The sequence below is a fragment of the Podarcis pityusensis genome (assembly GCF_964106645.2).
Source record: "Podarcis pityusensis genome assembly, chromosome: 5".
Taxonomy (NCBI): Eukaryota; Metazoa; Chordata; class Lepidosauria; order Squamata; family Lacertidae; genus Podarcis; species Podarcis pityusensis.
This window is the reverse complement of record NC_138032.1, coordinates 63207965-63231119: the sequence shown is the minus strand read 5'-3', so window position 1 is coordinate 63231119 and position 23155 is coordinate 63207965. Positions and strand designations below refer to the sequence as shown.

The 23155-nt window shown below is 42.4% G+C and overlaps 1 protein-coding gene across 3 annotated transcripts; it reads right to left on the bottom strand.

The window, feature by feature from the left end:
* Nucleotides 1–572: 572 nt before the first annotated feature.
* Nucleotides 573–22783, bottom strand: KIF11 (kinesin family member 11). Of its 3 annotated transcripts, none has more exons than XM_081006759.1 (22): nucleotides 22629–22783; nucleotides 19591–19723; nucleotides 17753–17850; nucleotides 17594–17672; nucleotides 16721–16906; nucleotides 16502–16626; nucleotides 14947–15037; nucleotides 13849–14091; nucleotides 12851–12946; nucleotides 12597–12685; nucleotides 11447–11534; nucleotides 10724–10912; nucleotides 9506–9713; nucleotides 9177–9349; nucleotides 8354–8476; nucleotides 7920–8078; nucleotides 6798–6925; nucleotides 5112–5391; nucleotides 3412–3634; nucleotides 3164–3294; nucleotides 2691–2807; nucleotides 573–894 (listed from the first exon to the last, which is right to left on the bottom strand). In XM_081006759.1, exons 2-22 carry the CDS (start codon nucleotides 19627–19629, stop codon nucleotides 769–771), a joined length of 2991 nt encoding a protein of 996 aa, XP_080862885.1. In that variant the 5' UTR covers nucleotides 19630–19723; nucleotides 22629–22783; the 3' UTR covers nucleotides 573–768. The 3 variants fall into 3 exon arrangements, with proteins under 3 accessions (XP_080862885.1, XP_080862884.1, XP_080862883.1); XM_081006758.1 differs by lacking the exon at nucleotides 22629–22783 and adding an exon at nucleotides 22165–22524 and having other exon boundaries at nucleotides 2691–2792; nucleotides 3152–3294; XM_081006757.1 differs by lacking the exon at nucleotides 22629–22783 and adding an exon at nucleotides 22165–22523.
* Between the last annotated feature and the right edge of the window lie 372 nt (nucleotides 22784–23155).

Below are 23155 nucleotides of genomic sequence, written 5' to 3'. Positions count from 1 at the left end.
TTGTTCTTAAATGTTCTAAATAGGTTAATACCATTGGAGAGTGTTTGCCTGACAGCAGGAGCATAGGAACTTGGTAAGATCCACACGCGTGCTCTGCTGTAGGGGGCAAATGTCCTGGCTTAGCTTCAGGTCTCAGTTGTGGAGAAGACCTGACTTCTTGTGCTATGCAGAGTAAGCCTCAGGAGACAGAGCTCCAGGGTTTGATGACTCTATACACTGCTGCCAAGGAATCTAGCATCCTTAAGATACAATAGGGTTAGTCGAACATCTTCTCGGGCTTTCTTCTGAGATGGAGGATCTGTTGAGTTCATCCCCATATATCTTCACTTAATGAGTCAATGCGTTATGTGTATGAGGATTGTATCCCTGAGACTGAGAAAGCCCATCAGAGCAGAGGCCAATCTGGGGAGGAAGGCTTGATACTAAAAAGTGCTTTTGGTCATTTGTTAGAGAAACCCAGGTTAATTCAATTTACAAATAAGGCACACATGTTTGATATGTTCAAAAGGCCTGTTTCCCACCCAGCAATGTGTGTTGATTCCTCTTGCAGAAAAATAAGCTTAACGATGCTGGACATTTTATGTATTTATTAGAAAATAAGGTGTTAAAAAAATTCAAAAATAGTGAGTTAAAGCATTTATTAAGAGACTGGTATTTTCAAACTCTCTTCACAGCTAATTTGGGACACCAACATTATAGTACTACATACATAACTCAAACTAATAAGCCGTGAAACATTGAAGAAACAAAGACAAATGCTGTACATCCTTAGTTCTGTACTCTAAATGGATATCTTGACTTTGAAAAAGTTGGGTCTCCTTTATCTTCCTCCCTGGTCTTTTCCAGGATCAATGCAGATCTGTTCTCTTTATCCTTTTTGATACTCCTTTTATGCTGTAGGGTTAAAGAGCTCAGCTGATCATTTATTCCACTTTATGTTTTAAAATTTATGGTATGCACTACGGTACACAGTTCACTGACTGGCAAAACCACACAGAAGATGACACTGGAAATTTGGCTCTTTTGAAAGGTAGACTTATCACAATTTTAGACTGGCCTAGCAACTTAGTGATGATTTAAAGCTGGGTCAACAAATGCAAAATGAAGTGATAGAAGAGATTGTCCTACAGGTGGACAATACCCCTTAAAGGGGGGGGGGAATTCCAGTGAACAAAAAACTAGCACAATGTAAAAATGTTCAAGTCCAGGTCTGGGCCTGTCATGCTGATTTTTTACCAGCAAGGAGCTTTGAAATATAGGGGAGCATTTTTTAAAAATAGCATTCCTCATCTGGAGTCTACCTTACCATCTCTTTTGGCTTGTTGGGCAAACCATGCCTTAATATATGGAAAACAGGGTTCCACTAACCTTACAGAGAGTCATCTGCATTCTGAGACAACTGTAAAAGGTAAAGGGTAAAGGGACCCCTGACCATTAGGTCCAGTTGTGACCGACTCTGGGGTTGCAGCGCTCATCTCGCTTTATTGGCTGAGGGAGCCGGCGTACAGCTTCCGGGTCATGTGGCCAGCATGACTAAGCTGCTTCTGGCGAACCAGAGCAGTGCACGGAAATGCTGTTTACCTTCCCGCTGGAGCGGTACCTATTTATCTACTTGCACTTTGACATGCTTTCGAACTGCTAGGTGGGCAGGAGCAGGGACCGAGCAACGGGAGCTCACCCCATTGCGGGGATTCGAACTTCCAACCTTCTGATCGGCAAGTCCTAGGCTCTGTGGTTTAACCCACAGTGCCACCCGCGACCCATTGAGACAACTGTAGGTGCCAGCAATACCAGCAAAAAAGTTCTGTTCTGTGGCATAGCCATTTAAGGTGGATTATCAAGTCTTAGCAGTGATCTATGAGAGAACCACACCAACACCACCCAGAAAAAGAAACTCGTAATTATATTCTTTACCAGACAGTAGATTAAAAGCTGTTTGCATTTGAAGTTACAAAAACAAATAGATAGATATTAGAAAAGCTTTAAATTAGTAGCCAAGGACACACCAATGGTTTTTTGTTTCAAGACAACTGTATTTATCGGGTTGGTCACCTAACATACAGCTGGATGTAACCTGCTCCAAATTCATCCAAGACCTGTAAGTTTTGCAACATTACCTGTATTTATTCTCCATCTGCTAGTCATGGGGCGGGACAAGGAGATACACAGCACTGAAGCTCCACTGCCTGATTTTAGCAGCTATCCAAGTTTTATTTGCAGCCAATAAGGGTAAGATTCTTGTTTTTAAAAATGAAAGCTACTTTTCAAGATTAACTCTCTTCCCAGTACCAAATTCCATACTTCATTCAATTCTATCTAAAATCTTCTACAAGCTTATGCTGCCTAAGGATTTTTGCTAGAAATTCTGCAGAGATTCTTGCTTTGGTTTGAAAGTGTGATGCTTCAAAGGTACAAGGGTTGCACCACTTTCGTTTTGGACAACTGCAAGTACACATTCAAGTTCACTTTACCTCTTCGTGAGAAGCCAGACTTTCTACAGCACAGCCCTAGGCTTGTCTACTCAGAAGTCAGTTCCAGTGAGTTCAAGGACTACATCCCTAATCTTCTACATTTCCAGTGTGCCTGTTATACTGAACTATGCCTATCTCCTAGCTCTGATTAGTCCCGACAGACTTGTAGATTGTTACAACCTTGTAATTTTCTTGTTCTACAGAAAATACAACAGTTACCTGGAAGAAAGGAACTCCTCCACTGATACACACACTTGTCTCCAAGAAGGATTTTTCACTTAGCGGGCTCCCGTTGGTCTCTATTATATCCTCCTCATCCTCCTCCTCCAAATCATCCTGGGAACACAACAGTAAGCCTGCTATATCAGTGAATACAGATAGAAGCCCCGTCATAAAGTTAAATGCACAGCCGGCAGGAGGTGCTTGTGTAACAGGCTAGTTTCATGAGTACACGACAAATGAAAACCTTTCATTCCTTGCTGTGTGCACTTTTGCCTCCAGCCCTGCCCACTACTGGTATGTGGCCCTTACAGCTACTTACCAAACCTAGACCTGCAGGTATAGGGCGGTATGATAGATTAGATAGAGAGATAGATATTTCACTTCTATTTATGTACTTCTGTGTCCCTGCCATTAAGAATTACACTTTTGAAGAAGCATCTTTCCTCCCCCCTTCTAACTTCCGCAAATACCTTTTCAGGAGCTTTGGGCGTAGCTGCGACTTCTGTCTGCTTTTGCCTTAATCTTTCCAGCAGGACATCGCGAGGTTCTGTTTTCACAACTGTCACTGGGTACTGGTATCCTCTCCTTTTTGGGGTGGCTCCTTCAGGAGAAAAGTAAGTTTAAGTGACACTAAAACCGCCGTCTTTTGGCACAGAAAAGCTGCTAAATTCCACACACTTTTGGATTTCTCCATGACTCATCGTTTCCCTCCAAATACCTGTTGGGACATCCACTTTAAGTTCCTCCTTCAGGAAGCCATTAATGCGAGTTGACCCATCCTCGGTTTCTTCAAGGAGTATCTCTTTCTGCTTCAGGAGCACATTCTTATCATTCCTCATCCTGTCAAGGAGCCTCTTCAGGGCTTCTGCTTCAGTATCTTTTTGTCCTGTAATATGGTCTGTGACCTTAGCAATTGATGAGCTGCAATTCTCATCTAAATCCTGAAAGCAAAATGCAAGTCTTAAAACACTCCAGAGTTGTAGCAACTGGTAAACATTTTCATTTTTTATCATATGGTTCCTACTAACCACTGTAAGAAATCTAAACACCACGCATACACAGCTATTTTTTTCCTAATTAATTCACGAAAACTCCTAGATGAGCTTAATACTAGGAACTTTCTTTACAAAATGTGGAATTAATAAATATAATGCTGGACAAAAAGGGCTTAAGCTTGGTTTTATACATACAAAGGTCCATGTTCTCAGAAAACCAAGTTAGCTTCCAGGTAGCAAAAATATTTAAGCTTTCTTCTTTGCCAGTTCTCCTCTACAAAGGCTTCTAAAACTCTGGAAAACCACTAGTGGCACTGCCCAGACGTCTCCTGACTTCTTTGTCAAATTATAAGCAGCAGCAGGTGTGGGGAAGGAATGAAGCACTCCAATTTCAGCAATGTGCCCCAGCATGCTGCATGCTCATCCTGAACCACCTAGTTTGCTTTAACTATGCTTTAATGTATCATGTGAACCAGGTCCTGTTGCTTCGGCAGGAAGGTTGACTAGAAAAAGTTGGTCCAGAATCAGGCCAGAGGGCGAACATTTTCTAAAAGCGCTATATTGCGCTTGAAAGCACATCACACTGCACACAGAAATGATTGCACATCCTGGCACAACTGGAGCTCAAAGCAAGGGTACTGCAACTTCATTTGCCTTCACCAATATCAGGTGGCCAAATCTGATAGCGCTGCCACTTGTGATCAAACTCTCAGAAGGCCTCATCTGCGCTACACAGTTAAAGCAGCATTATACCACTTTAACAGCCATGGCTTCCCCCAAAGACTGTAGTTTGCTAAGGGTGCTGAGAGTTGTTAGGAGACCTCTATTTTTCCCACAGAGCTACAATTCCCAGAGAAGAGGGATTAACTGTTAAACCACTCTGAGAATTATAGCTCTGTGAGTGGAGTACAGGGTCCAGTACCCTTAACTAGCTAACATTTCCCAGATTCATTGGGAGAAGGCATGGCTGTTTAAAGTGGTAGGGTGCTGCTTTAAATGTATAGTGCAGAGGGGGCCAAAATGTGTTTGAATTCTTCCATGTAAAGATGGGCAACTCTCCCCAACCTTGCCCAAATACTGGATGTTGAATAGGCCCAGCCTTTCCAACTGTTCTCGACTGAGAATCAAGTAATTTTCACACCCAAATTTTATCCAATCCAAGATGTTTTATATATGCTAGCCACAGACTGGTCTTGTCTATCTAAAGCAAGAGTGGGCAACCTACAGTATTTGGCCTATTTTGTGGGTGGCAAGGGGTGGAGAAACAGGAAGGTAGACAACAACAAGAAGAAAAAACAGGAGGCCCACGCACCACTGCCCCTGACCACCCAACACATTACCCCCAAGAGATTCTCCACCCATGGCCTAAAGTGGTACAGTACTTTTAGGAAGTCTGTCATTAGGCTGTAAGATGCTAAGTAACCTTGTATATTCTTTGTAGGTGTTCCTTTCTGGTGCTGAGGAAGGCTGCCTGTTGATCAACAATGGAGTCCATCTTTGTAGCCGCAATTTCACTCCACTTATTTGTTTCCAGGCACATGTCTTTCAGGAGCCTGTCCAGGTCCCTGCAGTGGCTGGCTGATTCCAGCAATATCTGAACATTTTCTTCGTTGGATTGCCTGATCTCTTGTGAAAAATCATTCAGAGGCAGCGTTAATCTGCTGTGCTGCGAAGTTGTAGAGTTGACAAGGCCAGTAGTCTGCCTGTATTAACAGATTTAGTAATAGATTATTAAAACTTTTGATCCAAGTACAGTCGTACATCGGCTTTCAAACAGCTTAGTTCTCAGACGTTTTGGCTCCCAGACACCACACACCCCTAAGTGAATGTTCTGGTTTTCAAATGTTCGTTGGGAAGCCAAACGTCCGACAGGGCTTCTGCAGCTCCTCCTGCAGCCAATCAGAAGTCATGCTTCGATTTTTGAACGTACTTCCGGAACGGATTTCGTTTGACTTCTAAGGTACGACTGTACTTGCTTTTAATGGCACACAGCAGGCATATTGCGTTGGCTATCACTTCCTATGTGTTGAACAGGTCACATTATTACTGTGGATACTTTCCTGCATTTATATAGTGTATGCGTGCTCAACGCGGGTGGCGCTGTGGGTAAAACCTCAGCTCCTAGGGCTTGCCGATCGCATGGTCGGCGGTTCGAATCCCCGCGGCGGGGTGAGCTCCCGTCTTTCGGTCCCAGCTCCTGCCCACCTAGCAGTTCGAAAGCACCCCTAAGTGCAAGTAGATAAATAGGTACCGCTTTATAGCGGGAAGGTAAACGGCGTTTCCGTGTGCTGCGCTGGTGCTGGCTCGCCAGAGCAGCTTCGTCACGCTGGCCACGTGACCCGGAAGTGTCTCCGGACAGCGCTGGCCCCCGGCCTCTTAAGTGAGATGGGCGCACAACCCTAGAGTCGGACACGACTGGCCCGTACGGGCAGGGGTACCTTTACCTTTACGCGTGCTCAAAAGCACTGAGCTACAGTCCTTTCTTGATACAGTAACTAGTAATTTTGGGGGCCCTCTGTAGGAGAAAGCCTAATCATAAATACAGTGTTTCATTGTGACAGCATCAATGAGTATCCTTAAGGGTAGGCTGAAGAATGTAGCAAAAGAAACAACCTTCGGCAACTCTGTTACACGAAGTTTTATTTCATTCATCCAGCAGGCACACCACAGCTTACAACTACCAACAGCTCTCTGATTTTATGTTTTATTAAATATATAACCTTTGGACAACTAACCACAAAAATAGGTCAGGCACCCACATTGTTCAGAAACTAATTTAGACCATTTGATAATAGTTTGGAAGCAGTCCTAAACTTAAGTTTTATTCATTCAACTCCCACAAGTACTCATTACTAAGTTCATAGCAGTCACAACTAATTAATGCAAGTCCCAAAAAATGTACAATAAGTCAGTCAGTTATTACTAGGTGCTGCATTCAAGCATGCTTAGGTTTTGAGATTTTTAGAATCAGACTTCTACATTTAGAAGGCTCACACATCTGAACTCTTACATAGCCTACCTGCAAAATTATTGCAGGGTAAGCCTAAGGAACATGTGCGTAACCTTTAAAAGACATTTAAGCGATAAGCAAGTTGAAGAGCTTCCTTACAAGGTTATGCTTTCTTGGGCAGCACCAATACTCTTCTTCACCATTTCACCTTTCTCCAGCACTTCACTTAGATTCTGCTGGGTTTCTTGCTCTAGCAGGCCCAGAGAAGCAAGAAGCTGGGAAGAGGCCTAGAACAAATGCAGAGAATTAAAACACAAATCTACTGGTTTTTAGAGCCACAGCATAAAAAGAAAGCCAGTGTACTTTTTGATGAACATGGCAAAACATTTCAAATATTCTGCTGCATGTAACTTCAGGCCCTCGACAGGAGCTCGTGAATTAGGAATGGGGACAGTTACCTGCTGCACCACACAAGTTGTACATTAGGCAGACAAGCATATTCAAAAATAACATCTGTTCCTACAGATAATAGAACCTATATTTAAGTACACTCTTCTCCAGCACTATTAGTCTCCTTTTTGTTGAATATATGCTCTTATGCATGCTAACACCTCATTGTTTCCCTCTCTCAGATGCACATTTAGGAGCGCAACACTCAACTCCTTCATCTACCTAAATAGGGTGCAGCCAGCTGGCTCTCACATGGTTTCACTGCACACTGCTGTGCAGGAAGGTATCGAGGGCAGCATGTTGAAATTCATGACACAGCAGCATCTAGGCCATATTGCAGAACACACTAACCCTGTTACAAATTGGGGGGGGGGGGCAGTGCAGAGGGAACACAGCACACGAGAGTGAAGTGCACAGAAACACCCCCTCCCCCAGCTGCAGGGTGCACAAACAAGTGTTTATTTCTTAAATGAACCCTATGAAATAACAGATAAACTTCCAGTTCCCATACAAAGAACTGTGGCTTGTATGGATTGCTCAAGACAAAAAAGGGCTAAATAGGCTGTGTTATATGCCCTTCTCCTGCATATTGCAGCATTTAAATGGAACCTGAAGTTGAGAGCTGCAACTTGACTTTCCCCACCTCTACAGGATGGCAAATGCACAACTAGAAACATAAGGTGAAGGGCACCAGAACCAACAACCCTGTCCAGTCCAGTTTGCCTATCAACCATGGTCACAGTTCTGCCTGCCTCTGTCTGATTGCATTGAGAACCTGCTGCAGAGACTAACGTGGCCTATTCCTTATTGTGCCGCAAAAAGCAGAGATACCTTTTTAAGGGCCACCTTAGACAACACCACCTCTTCCTGTAAGCTCTCACAATCATGCTGAAGTTGAGCCAGCTTCTGGGAAATGTCCTCCTGTAGTTTACTCAAAGCAAGAGAATGGTCTTGGAAGAATATAGTCATTTCCTCTCTATAACCTGTCATCTATAAACAAGAAAATGATAGATCAAGGTTCAGAAATACACCAATGTTAGGACTTGTAGTAGGGTTTTTAAAAATTACTCCAGCCACACAATCTCTGTACACATCCACACACAATGCACCATCAATTCACAACGCGAAAGAATTTCACTACCTGGCTTAGATACTTTCTTAAAATATTATTGATGTTGCTGTTATATATATTTTATATCAAAGAAACTTTCGCACACACTTGAGTACAATAGTTCAGGATATGGCAGAAGCTGTTCAAAAATTACCTTTTCAGCCAGGGATGAATATTTATGCAAATTATCATGAACTTGAGAGTTCAGATTCAGAACAAATTTCAACACAGGTGACAGACTCCTCAAGGCTTGGTCCAATCCTGATGTGTGCTCTTCCTAGAACCAAGAGTAGATTGTGGGGTATAAGACAGTTCTTCTACTTTAAATCATTTTGAGTTCAGTAAGAAAACTGATTGTTGTGGGAAGTGGAAAAGGAAATGTTACAGCTCAAAACCACCGATGGCTTCTTGTTCAAAAGCCATGTTGGCTCAAAAATTAAAGCAAGGGCAGCTGTAACCTGGCTCCAGAAATGGCTACTATAACTATACTACAGTATGGTAGAATGGTCAAGGATGTACAGAAGGGTGGCAGCTGATTGAGCAAGACTGTGCTTGAGAGCTAAGGCAACTCCCAAGATGCCCAATGACCAAGTACCTCACCTGTCACAATGAGGTAGATGGGTCATTTGCAGCAGATCAGTTGCTGGATGACTGTATTATTTGTTTTCTATTATAACTCAAAAGCTTTTTCCCTACAGCAGCTGGCTATATTCTTTCCTAGCTTCTTCCCTGATGCCACTCTGCCAAGGAACAGGGAATGTCTGGGAATGAGGCTGAACAAGAACCATCCAAAACATCAGTAAGTGGCTTCTACACGTCATTTCTTTTGCTGACTGCAGAGCTTCTCCTTCCCTGGTTTAGAGAGCCATTATCAGTTACATTTCCACACAACTGTCCATTTCAAGCAATCATTATATTTTACAAAAAAAATTCAATAATTATTTAGAAGTGTTACTGCCCATGGCACTTATACTTACTAAGAGTTTCCGGAGATCATTTTTATTTTGAGATGTCAGAGACTCCTGATTCAGTATCTTTTCAGAAGCTAGAGAAACTTCAGTGGAAACCATCTCCTGCAGAGAGCCGAACGCTGAAATTATAGCTGATGCAGTAATTCCAAAAGCTGAAGAATTGGCAGACAGAAGATCACCTACCGAGAGATGGGCGCCACAGTTTAAGTGAGTCACTTCTCAACAGGACAGTCTTCCCCATGATTTCAGGAACAAGTCTGACTCCAAATTCAGTTTCAGGGGAAGGGAGGTCTTCTGAACGACTGCTGCACAGAAAGATGAAACAAGGCACTTACCAACCGAAGAAGTGTAAGAGTCCAGCATTTGTTGGTGTTTCCAACAATTCTCATTGATGGAGTTCTTCATATCGCAGAAGAAGGCATTCATGTGGTCTGCAAATGTCTTTTGGACTTCCTCATTATGCTGTTCAACTGCTTTTTTACGATCCAATTTTGCATGCAGACCCGAAACATCTGTGGTTGTTTCTTTAACAGCAGTAAGCAGCTAAGGCAGAAAGGTTTTGACAGTTTTCAGTTCGCATCACACTGATTACAAAATCAGTACAGATTAGGTGATGTTAAAAAGGTAAAGGTAAAGGTAAACGTAAAGGACCCCTGACAGTTAAGTCCAGTCGCAAATGTTAAGCCACCTTCAAATCAAACAAGCAATTGTAGAAGATAGCATCTAGTGTGAGCACCCAAAGGAAAACCTGTGTATGAACAGTTGCTCACACATGGCTTCCATGCAGTCCAGACTCTCGCACAATTGTGTTCTCGGTCATATTAAACCCCTACGTTTAAGCAGTTTAGTGTTTGGGTATCAGGGGCAGACTCTGCAGTGCAGTCCAACACTCAGTTTTTAAGCAAGTGCCAACATGCAACACATGAAAAAGCTAGTGCTGTAACTAGAGGTGGCCCAAGCTGCATGGAATTACTGGGGTCCAGAAGTGAAAGTTCAAAAGAGTTATTGAGTTCAGATAGCTTGCTGGGGAACAGACTATTTTCTAGCAACTTCAAAGCTTCATTCCAAGGCAACCCTGTGCCTTTTGCTGCGGAGCATGGTGCTAAAACACACATAAACAGCAGCAAACAAAAAAGACCTTCCAAACAAAATAAAAGGAGAAATGGAAGGGGTGGGGTGTTGAAGCTTCAGTCACTATGTCTATGGCTAGTTTCCATGCCCAAGGTTCAAGATACTTCAGTGAGGAAAAGGCAAAGCCGAGAGGGTAACTCTTGAGCGGCTAAAAGGCTCTACAAGCCTTGCCTGAACACATGAACAGTGCATGCCACTGGCCCTCTGGATTCCCTTCATGAGAGAAGTAGACCATTCTCTTCCACTTTTATCCCAAATCATTAACAGATCATTCTTATGGTCTGGGATGCACTTCAAGATTTTGAAAGCAGCCTGAAAACCTATGCAACGCCGACAGCGTAAGTTATAATCATGACATTATAACAGTATTGCCCATTCAAGTGCTAGCGAGGGGGGAACTTGGGAGTGTGAATTTTGTTAACCTTAATTGCAGTGCCATGAAGTTTTTCTTCTGTGTTCTCCAAAGCTGATGCTATATACACTTCTTCCTCAAGAAGAACCTTGGTTGTTTCCAAGTGCTTCTGTGTGTCTTCCAGCTCTTTTTCCCTAACCTGCAGGTTTGTCTTGCACTTTTCCATTTCACTTTTATGAACTGTGAATAACTCAGTGACCTGAAATTGAAAGTAATCCAAAAACAGCTAAAAAACACTTGAAAGAAATACTATGAGCTGTTAGAGCAGGGGTGGGGAACGTCTTTGGCCCAACTCTTTATTTCTCCCCACCTATGGGTGAACTTTGTCAGGTGGGCGGGACCACCTGAAGGAAGGGACCCAAGGAAGGAAAAGCTTGCTGCTAATGATTATCAAAACAGCAAGCCATGGTTTGTTGTTGCATCTGAATGGAGATATTGTCAGACTGCTTTGTTACATCAGCTTCAACAAATTTAATTTGCATCTCACAGAAAAGTTTTCACGTGAACAAAAGTTGACAATGCTTTAAATATATTGCATCAAGTGAGTAAAGTACATTATTGTCTCCTTTTTCTTACCAACATTGTCCATTCCTGGACATGCTGAATACTGTTGGTTAGATGGGAACATGTCAATATGAAGATGCTTTATTTTCATCTAGCTATTCTAAAGCTTTTTCAGAATGTAAACACATTACCCCCTCCTTACTCCTCCCAAAAGGAGCCACCAACTTACTCTTTTCAGTTCTTCCTCCATTGCGCCAATTTTATCAATATATTCTGCAATTTGTTCCTCTTGAACTGTCAGCTTCCCATTAAGAGCACTAAAATTAAATTTTTAAAAAAAAATTACGTATGGTGAACACTGAACAAGTTGACTCTGCCTGCGCAAGACAATTAAATATTTGTAAGAGCAAGGAAAGAAAGACATATCTGGAAATTCCCTGTTTAAATGCTATTATGATTTTAAATTTCTTCTATCACTAAATATTGATACAGATTTCTTCTTAAGATATGGGAGCAGCCCATTTACAATGAAGTCTCTGAGATTAAATAAGTGCAAGTGGCCTGTAACTTACACTGTACTTTAGGCATTCTAATATATAGATAGGAGTGTGGTACTTAAAACAAAATAATTATGTACAGGAATGTTGCCTAGGCAGCATATTAGACAAGCAGAACCTGCAACAAAACGTTGTAAGTGTATCACCTTCACGCTCCTTCAAGATGGTACAAACTGCAAAGGGGTTCACAGTGGTCGATTCATACTCCCCCCCCCTTTCCTTTTCCAACTGACACTCAGCAATCTGTGGCTGTCAAAGGCCACAGAACATGTTTGGTCATCATTGTGTTACTGTCATTTTGGGGAATTTTTAAAGAAGCGTTTTACTCTTCTGCATACCTCAGGTTTCACCAGAGCGTGCGGATGCCTCAATGGCACTGTTGCAGCTCCAACCCTGTTGGCACTCAATAACCTGAGTTCATTTTTAGAGGATATAAGCAAGACCAGAAACAAAACATCTCAGTGTACATTCACCTTCTACCATTAGTGCTCCTTACTCACGGTTCTAGTTAGCTGAGCCCTCCTCAATAATATTCCATTTCATTCCTTCGCACGTGTTCCTATTTCTTCTTTTCTAACCATCGCTCAATATCCATTAGCTACTGAGCATGGCCTGTTCTCATTGGGCTATTGGGGGGGGTACTCTTAATTTTTTTAAAAAATAGATTGGATTTGTATAAAATCTTCTCATGTTGAAGCCTCCCTTTTGGCTTTTGGCACCAATCCTATTATCACTAACCACCTGAGTTCATGATTAGAGGAAGAAACGAAGATGCCATGCTGACCCACAGCGGCCAAGCTTTGCTCTTTTCAAAGCACTCACTCATAGTTTTCCACAGAAATGTAGACACCGTTTTTCTCACGTGCAGAAGTAAGATCTCGTTTCAAACGTTCAATCTCTTCTGTATATTCCTGTTGAAACATCAGTACAGTGTTGATATGTATCCTCCAAGCTGACTGGCCTTTGCAAACCCAATCTCAAGAGGTCTCGTATTGCAACTAATTGAACTAGATCTGCCCTGCAATGCAGTAGGTAAGATCTGAAGAGAACTTATACATAATGAAATTATACTGAACCTTAATGAGTGCCCGTTTCGTGAGTTTCTGGTTCACTTCAGGCTTATTCATGATATTTTTAGCCCTGTGGGCATATTCAAGAGTACTCAGAGTTTCCTGTTGTACAAAAGATATAAAAGTGACAGGTAAGTGTTTTCTGTTTCAGCAAGAGTATGCCTATAAACATATAATCAATCTCCACTAGTCAATCCCAATGGGGAAAGTTGAATTTCTGTATAGAGAAATGACATCTCACTCTGTAATCTGCTGTGCATCCTACCAACTTTAATCAGCCCTGCCTACATCAGGGCTGTAACTCCGTTTAAAATAAATCATGGTTGATTAATCATTTGAGTTTTCAAGTTGACAAAATCTGCACATTTGTGTAATAACATGCATTTTAAAGAAAAGTGGTATACAGATGATACACATGTCACAGCAACCACCAACTCAGAAGAAAAAGGAGGGTTGTGGCACCATTAAAAAAAGAACAATTTTTATTATGAAATTTGTTAGCCTTTAAGGTGCCATGTGACTCTGTTGTTTTTGATTTAATAGGCTAACCTTCCTGAAATCCTCCTGGAGGAAGCATTCCTGCTTGTGTCAGAGGTAGACATCATTATCTAACAGATATTTTCTATTTTCTAATAGAGTGATACAATTCTGTGATAGTTTTTTTGTATTAATTTTTTTAAGCCTCCTGCTCTATGGAGACAGAACCTTACTGAATTGAGAATTTTCAAGTTAATGTAGCTCCTTAATCAACCAAACATTGTAGCTTTACCAGCAACCTATCTCCTATCATCCACAGCAATCTGTATGTTCTGAACCAGTTTTACAATGCTGTAGGAAGGCTTAGATTAGCATGCCCTAACCCGTACCCTGCAGCATACACAGAGTCTCCCTAGAATAGGTTAGGAGTCCAGTGATGAAGTCTTGGAAGGCCACGCAATTACTCAAGTTATCTTGAAACAAGGTTCTTTTCAGCCACTAACAGAGTTTGAAGGCAAGCACCTTACCTCCAGATTGCTCGATGCTGGAGAGACGGTAGCAATTATGGAAGTCTTTGTGCGCCCTCCAAGGGAGTCCTGCAGGATTCTAGTGAGCTTAGATTCTCTGTACGGAACGTGAGGGGTTCTTTCAACAAGTGCGGTAATGACTCTTCCCAGAGTCAATAGGGACTGGTTGATAGTTCCGGCTTCACGAGCTCTTTTGTCAACCGCTCCAGAACGACCAATATTCTCACTTCCTGCCAAATCAACCTGGAAGCAATACCGTGGCTAGGTTAATAAGCTGTGACAGTCATAAGTGAGACCTTACTTTCAAATTGTCTAATAAGCCAACACAAGTAGGTAAAGTGTGACCTACTTTTTGCAATGAGCCAAACTCTCCTGTGCTACATGCCTATCTGCTAGGAGTGTATGCAGATCCCTGATCTGCCTTCTGCTGCCCTGGGGGTCACCCACCCTGGATCTGCCCCCAAAACAATTCCAGGGGCAGGACTAATGGTTTTAAGACCCAATTTTAACACATATTTAAAATAGGTCTCAAACTAGAGCCAGGGGAGGCAATGGCAACACACAAGAGAACACCTTCTGCTTACCAGCTAACACATCCAATTCTGTGCAGCATCCATATGCCACAAAATTGATACATGGATCCTGAGGGGTGTCAGGCAGAAGGGGAGCTGCGACATTCAGTCTACCTTCTCCCATGAAGATGCAGCCACTGATCAGAGAAGTCTTGGCTCTTTCCCCATGGTTTTTCCACCTTGCTTGCCTCTCCTTTCTGCCTGATGTCCTGCCCATTCCTTGACACCCACAGATCATTCAGGGCCCATCCAACCAAACTCGCAGCCATCAATGGTTTTTGTGCCGAACTTATCGGAGGCCCTCTTAATAAGCTCCATTTGGCTCTGGATTCAGGCCTTGGGCAAGACTGGTGCATTGCCCTAGCACCTATGGTCTCTTAAGACACACATTTTAAGCAGATCACTTTGTTAAAACATTCAGTAAGAGTTTTCAGTTTTCAAAGCAGCACTGTGTCCCCCACCCCTCATTTTTTGTTGCTCCTATATATAATCTCTTCTTGGGTTAATCCCAAGAATGGGCACCTACCAAGTTTAGCTTCCCAATTTTAACAAGCTCTTCACCATCTGTTGTCGTTTCTTTCATGTGTAGCGTGACAGAGAACACCGAATGGGAGCGACTGCAAATAGAGTGAAGCATTTCAGATAAATATTCCAGTGGACATTTAAAACACACACACACACACACACACACACACAGACCCAGCATTCACTTACATCAAGTCAACTCAAAGTAGAAGCTAAATTGGCTCATTTTACAGATTTTCTTCAATTCAGAATATGTGCTGCCACAAACAGCAGGACAGAAATGTTCTACCACTGCATTTTCCAAGCTCTGCAAATCTCTCAGCTACAGTACAGCACCTTCTCTTTCACAAAGCTTCATTAATAAAGCCTTTTGTTTCTTATTGCAAGTAGGGCTGCAGGAAGTATTCTGTGTTGGTGGCTCTGGCGCCACCTGCTGGTTTCCTGCCTCCAATGCATTCTTCCATATAAGTGGGCAGAAAGTTCAAGGCCCGATTCAAACTGTTAGATGGGACTCTTCTGGGGGCATAGAACCTGGAAAGGGAGAAGGCTTATGGGTCATGGGAAAAACTGCATTGAAAGGCAGCTTGAGCCTTCTTTCCCCACTAGCCAAAACCTGGATGGCTAGTAGCGGACTCCCACTGATCCACACTGGATTTGTAAGGGTGACATGAGCTTGTGTTATCGCCTCATTCAAATGCAATTTTCAAAGAATTGAGTTCAGAAGTCCTTATGCTTCCTTGTGAGAAAATACAAAGAAACAGGACAACTAAACTGCTGTGAAAATGAAGGACTGTAAGCTCAATAGTATAGTACATTCTTAATGCAAACACTCGCAGGTTCAATCCTCGGTACAGCCTATCTAAAAACCCCACAGAACTGCTTCCTTGCACTGAGCAAGATGGGCCAGTGGTCTGATTCTACATAACGCAACTTCCTATAATATTTTCTACAAAAACTCAACCAAATAAGACAGATGTAACACTAAGTAGTGGAGTACTTGATTGTTCCGCCTGCTGTAGCAACTGCAATGCACTGTGCTAAATGCCCTATGATTTTTAACTGTATTTTTATTGCTTCTTTTATTGCTTATGTGGAATTTTATTGTGTTATAATTTGCATTCCACAGAATTCAAAATCAAGTATCTTTTCCTTGGATGACAAGGGAGTACATAAACTTATGAAATAAAAATGAATAAAATAAATAATATTATGTTATATTGTTGTAACCTGCCCTGGGTGCTTATGGTAAACCTTATAAATTAATAACCTCCAAAGGTGGAGGTAACTGGAGCAATGTGTTTAATGAAGCCTGCAGCAGATAAGGACCTCATAATCCAAAACATCGGGGGTGGGGGGCTTGCCTAAGGGAACTATTGAATATAATTCTTACATATTAGAATCATAGAATTGTAGAGTTGGAAGGGACCTGCTGTCCCATACCAAGATCAAACCTGGCATTATCAGAACAATGCTCTAACCAACTGAGCTAGCTAGGCGTTTTTCTTTACCTATACCATGAACGAACAAAATGCTTCTCATGGAGACATGTTTCTTACCTGGAATACTGGTTCATTAAAGTAGCTGCAGTGGTTCTTTTTGCTGCTCCCCTTTCTAAAATCTGATAAACTTCATCCTTGTTATGTACCGTTATCTCTTCCAAACCCTTGATTATGACACCTCTCTGTCACAACAAAATGCTAGGTTAGCAAGTAATTTAACATCCCACAGCCTTCAGGAGAAGCCAAATCAGGGTTGTTGTTGTTGTTGTTTTTTACCTTGTTACGTGGGTCATCAAACATTTGCAGCTTTTCCCCAACATCTGGAGAGGGATTCAATAGATCAAAGAGCTCCTCATTGTAGATTTCCAACAGAGATACTTTCACAGAAAATTCTGTACCACTTTCAGCAAGCTTTTCAAATATTTGATGCAGTGTACGGGGAATTATACCAGCTAATGGATCCTATAATTAAAAGTAAAGAAACATAGCATACTAGCATTAACTGGTTTTCTTTTTGGAGTTTAGGAATCTGACACTAGAATGCTAGCATGAGCAAACACCTTTAAAATGCAAGTGTGTCTAATACAATCCATTATATATGGTTTTATGCTGGAGACACTGAAAATAATGTTATGAGTTTGAGGTGGTTAGGCTATATTCCTGAGCCCCACATCCAATTCCTGGATCCATCACAATTCACTTGCTGGAATAGCCAGGCCAGCCTGGTAATGGCCTGCTAAGTATGAGCTGTTAAGGGAACAAAGGGAGTGGCTGTGTCAGAGGGCAAATGTGTGTGCCTCCTTCCCTGGTTAATTAGAAAGACAAAAGGCCTGAGTTTAGAGTTGAATTGCAGTGATGTGACCTAGACCTAAAGCAAGAGAGTCAGAGCAATGTTTGATTTTTGTTGGAATCCAAAACTGTGGCTATGAGAGAAGACAGACTTTATTTGGGTGGTAATGCTAGGAACCTCCTCAGGTTCCTGTATGTATAAATAAACCATATATCACCAGTCTCCACTATGCCTCATTCCAAAAGTGCCTAGAATCTTGCACCACTCGGAGAGGGTGTGCGTGCGTATTTTCCAGGAAGACTTCCTTCCAAATAAACATGCATAGGATTCTGCTGTTTTGTTAATTCCTCATATTTTACCTCTTCCCATGTGTATTCTTCATTAGGTGATCTCTCCCCTTCCATAGTGAAGGTCTTTCCTGTTCCTGTTTGACCATAGCTGTACAAAGGAATTTGGAATGTTAACTTCAGGAACACAGATATAGATGAAGTTAGAAGAAAAATAAATATGATACTCACGCAAACACTGTACAGTTGTAACCCAAAAGAACTTCATTCAAAATCGGGCACACAACACTCCGGTACACATCAATTTGTTTAGCCTGAGCTCCAAAGACCTGTAGAGTTCATACAAGGCATCATTGCTACATGTTTTTCAGTTATGAAACAGGAACTCTCCAACTTGCCACATAATTTCATCAGTGTCAGAATTATATTCTGATTTAGACAGATTCTCATCTCCCAGCCTGTCATCTCATGCCATTTGCACCTGCTTCCCCCCAAAAAGAGTGGTAGAAGTTCCAATTGTTTTCCAATCAAGGGAAATTTTTGTGGTGTAGCACAGTCAGTGTGGTGGTGTAGTAATGTTGAACTAGCACCTGGGAGACCAGGATTAAAATCCCCTCAGCCATAAAACCCACTGGGTGACATTGGGCCAGTCGCAACCTTGAGCTACCTGAAGGAAAGATGTGAAAGAAAAGTAATAAAAGGAACTTTTCCTTATTAAAGATTGTTTTAAATGAGTTTAAATGGTAAGCACCCATTGTTTAAGGAAAGATGTTGGCCAAATCAAAGGTTTTCAAGGAAATGGGTGTTTTGGAGAATCTAGGACTTTTCTAAAATAAAGCTGAGGTTTTGTATTTAACCTTTAAATTGTAGGCACTGTCTACCTGTAATTCCATGCAGACATGTGAGCAAGATGGAGAAGGGGGAACAGATCACTCATCTGTCCTCTTGCTTTCTATGGTAGGCATGGGGGAAGGGAGTGGTAGGAAATACTTTTGTTCCACATTCAGTAAGTATGCTGGTAGAGGGGAGATGGAGTGAGTCATCCCTCTTCCTGTACTCCAGGTAGGCTAAGCACTTTTTGGGCTTGTTTACAAGGCTGTGCTAGGAAGCCATCCTCTCCCCCAAGTATTTGAAATAAATACCCATTTTCTATGGACATTTCATGTTCTATAGGCAAATTAAATAGGGCTGATCAGGTAGGTTTAGGTTACCTGTTACATGACAAAAGACTTGCCACTCCCACCTACCTCTTAATTCTTCCCAGCGTAAAAGACTTTAAAAAACAAACAAACCACCTCCTATCCATACAGTATTTGCAAATTATTTGTAAAGCTAGTTCAATTTATATTATTCCACAATAGAAAGTGCTGCATACTAGCTCAAGAAGTATGCTCATTCAGACATGACGCTCACTTAGGGCTCAGTGTTCTGTGAATGAGCACCAGCCTCATATGCTTCTTGCATTTTCTTCCTCTGGTGCAACTGTGCTGGAAACTGTTGCCTCCATTTTTCACTAAGTGTGGTTTATGATCATGTCTGAACCCAAATAAGTCATGAGTCCTAACTATAGTTGAAGCAGCCAACTTCAAACTAAAGTTTATGGTTCTGGCTTGGTTCCCTATAGCACCGTCAAGACTAACTTCAGTTTCATAGTTTAAAAATGGACCAAAAGCTTCTGATCTCCTTTTCACAGCTGTACTAGTAGAGTAGAACAGATGGGAAACACACAAGGGCCAAGGTAGGCAACACTAAATCAAATTGTTACATTATGTTCAAATCAGATATGTCCATCTGGTCCTAGTATTATCTTGTCTAGTTCATGTCTTGTCTATTCAGATTGTCTTGTCTATTCATATCTTGTCTATTCAGATTGGAAATGAATCCTTAGGGTCTTAAGGCAAAAGGACTGTCTAACCAGTTGTACCTTATCCCAATGTCAGGGATCAAACCTGGACTCTTCTGCATACCAAGAATATGCTCTATTCTGAGCTATGATTCCTGCCCTAAATTCTCAAAACTGATAAGATAGCTAAGACATGCTAGGAAGCCAACCAAATAGTGATACTTACCAGATCAAATGTGTACGTTTTCTTTGTTGTTTTATCCATCACCCCTCCAGTGCGAACTGAAATTTCTTTCCTTCCATTTTCACACTCCACCACAGAATAGGAGTTAGATTTGCGCTCAGCTGCATTGAAGGGCCTTTAAAAAACGGTAAAAGTGTTGTTCTCAAATTGCATATGCACTAATCTAGCTCCAAGCAAACACAAGGCTGACAAGATTGTAAACAGTGGATATGCTACTTTCAGAGGTCTTCTAAAAGTTGTGTTGTTCTTTATCTCCTTGACATCTGATGGGAGGGCATCCCACAGGGAGGGTGCCACTATTGAGAAGGCCCTCGGAGCTAGACCTCCGTATCCGGGCTGAATGGGGGTGGAGATGATCCTTCAGGTATACTGGACAGAGGCCGTTTAGGGCTTTAAAGGTCAGCACCAACACTCTGAATTGTGCTCAGAAATGTACTGGGAGCCAATGTACCGGTAGGTCTTTCAGGACCGGTGTTATGTAACCCTGACCCTCCCAGCTTAAGAACAGAATACAAACTATATAAAATAGAAACTAATTAAAAAATAAAACAAAAAAACAATTCAGTTATACTAAAAATTAAACTAATTCCCAGGCCCAACAAAACATTAATCCCACCCCCAACAGAGCAAAAAGTAGACCATAAAACCAAAATTTAAAACACGTCAAATTTAAAACTATTTAAAACATTTGAGAGCATTTTTGACATTTGCCCCAACCCAAGTTTGTTCCTGTGAGCCTGGGCTCTTCAGCACTCACACGAGGGCAGTGACCCTCCAGTCTCCCAGGAGTTCCTAAAATAGGGCAAGGTGAGCAGGGGCCCTTTCCACCTAGGCCAGGTAGAAAGGGCCTTGTAGGGAGCAGCCTTCAGTACTAACACCTTGAACACTGAATTATGAACACAATATATGCAGGTTTTATGCTGAAATTTGGTTTTGCTGAACTAGCTTTGACAAGTTTAAGAAATGTCAATTGTACAGAATAAAAATGGGAAAATGTTGGACTTAATCACCTACAGTGATGTGGGATTCTTGGAAAATCTGGAATTGTGGAAAGTTTTCCAATGCCCTAAATCCATTGAGATTTACTGGGGCTATATTTAGAGAGGCTAACTAAAAAGTATGCTATGCATTTAGGTGATGAATCAGTATCTCATCCTGCCCCCCAACAGAAGTATTATGACTGAAATATATGACTAAGAAAATATCAAGCATACAATTTGATTTAAATGTTATACATATTTACACTATACTTGAAATTAAATTGTCCCAAGCAATCAGATAGTGGAAACTGAATTGCTGAAGATTGTCTCCACCTTAAATAAAGAATCTTATTTTCTATGCCAAGCTAGAAAAAAATGACTCATCTCATCTCTTTCACTTTGTTCTTAATGAACTGATAGCTTTTCTATTGACATGCACTACTTAAACCTCTTGGGAAGAGGAAAGAGGGAATAAAAGATGGCATAACAAAAGAGGCACAATGCTTTTCTTTTTTAAGCAGATAATGCAAGACAGTCATCACCACTGTCTACAGCAGCCTGTTTAATTTCAGCTCCCATTATTCTTGTCCACTGACCCTGCTAGCTGGCAGTGGTGCCAACTTTAATAAAATATTGGGGGAGGGAACAGGTAAGCTGCACCCGGCATAAGCAATCACATGTCACGGTGCATACAGCATTTGAATGGCAATGTCTTGGGGGGGGGCTGGCCCATCAAATATTTTATTGGGGGGCTGAAGACCCCTTGGCTGCTATGCTAGCTGGGTCTGATAGGAGCTGGAATCTAATAACATCCGGAGGAGCATGTGTTGGCCACACATCAGCCTTCCTTAGGTTTGACATATGGAATTTACAAAGCAAAAAGAGCTGGGAACTTATTCCAACATTATGACCAATATGCATCAAGGAAGAAACAGGATCTACAAATCCCAACGCAACTTAATGCATAAAAACTGCAAAGGTGTAGGTTTTGTCTGCAAGATCAAGGATCTTGCTTTCTCCCCACAAAGTATCCAGTAATTGCTAAGCTAAAGTATAACTGATCCTGAATATACACCCTCTTGTTTAAAGATATGTAAGTAAGCCGACTGCTGGATCAGACCGAGGCTGAACATTCTCCGTAAAAATGCCAGCAATCAACAGGAGATGGACCTGGACCAACCACGGGGAAGATGACCTGCTACCAACCCGAGGACCACCACCAACCTTCTGCCCAAACCTACAAAACACTGGGGGGGGGGGGTTTCTTCGACAACAGCAGAACCCTGTATGCATATTCAGATGTCCCACTGCGCTGCCAAGCCAGTGCGCCCAGGACCGCAGTCTTTAGCACCCAACCTCTTTGAATTTCACCATCGCCGACAACGCCTAGAAAAAGGATCTCTTCGATACCCGAAGCATCCACACCACCACCATCACGGGGGGATCAAGCCTAGTGAGAAGTCAGCGAGGCTTACATGCACAAGATCGAGAAAGGCGCCTAATTTGGCTTCCGCAGCTAATCCCCCATATTTATTTTCGTTTTTATTTTGCAGGACCCCCCCCCCGCCGCGCTCACCTGCATCTGACCACCACTTGGATGTTTTTGCCCTTCTCGTCCTTCTTGCCCCCACCACCCGCTGAACTCATGTTCATGCCGCTGCAGGCAAGACCCCGACGCGGGCGGAGCGGAGGAAGGGAAGGGAGGCGGCCGCTCGAGTCCCGTTTCGTCTTTAACGGCTGCGGGAGGGGGGTCCCCGCACTTGCGAGCTCCACCGGCTGGCCGAAACGCCCGCGAGAGATGGAGAGGAGAAAAAAAGCCGCCGGCTCCCGGAGGAAAAAGAAGCGCTTCGGACCGGCGAATGTCAAGAAGAACCGCCTCAAACGAGACGCGCGCCCAAAGCGCCTCCACACTCGCCTACTTTGAACGACTCGCTCCTTCGCGCCTCGGCCAATCAGCGCGAAGGGAGGAGGCGCGCAGGGCAACACGGGACTTTTTCTCCCTCTTTTCGTTTATTATTTCCTCCCAGGAAGCGGACTTACGTTTTTGACGGCGTGATCCGACGACGCAAGGATCAAAATGAAACATAGACCACTAATCTAAGAGCAGTCCGTTCCCGTTTTGTAGAAAGGACTTCTGGGCTACTTCTGACGCGAACCTCATTAGTCATTAGTCTAATACAGATATCTCTTCCTCCCACGCCCGGCAAAAGCCTGTGGCAAGATTTAAAACAAAATAAAATGTCAGGCTGAGATTTGGTGGCAAAGTGTTTAGAGCAAAGGCAGGAGTTTGTGCACAGGTCTTTACGTTGTATGAAAAAAAAATGTATGTATGTATGGGAAGCGCATTCCAGCCTCTGGACCTGAGCCGTGGTAAGAAGATCATTTCTCACATTTCAGAGGAAAAAAGAATCGGGAGACGCATCTCTGCTGGAAATATTCGTGTATAACACCAGGACTGGCACGTGTGAACACTTGATCCCAAGCAAACGCTCGGTTATTCGGTGGTCCTGTGCGGAAGCTGCGCAGCATTACTTCTGCAGACAGACACTCTTCTGTTTTAGTCATCT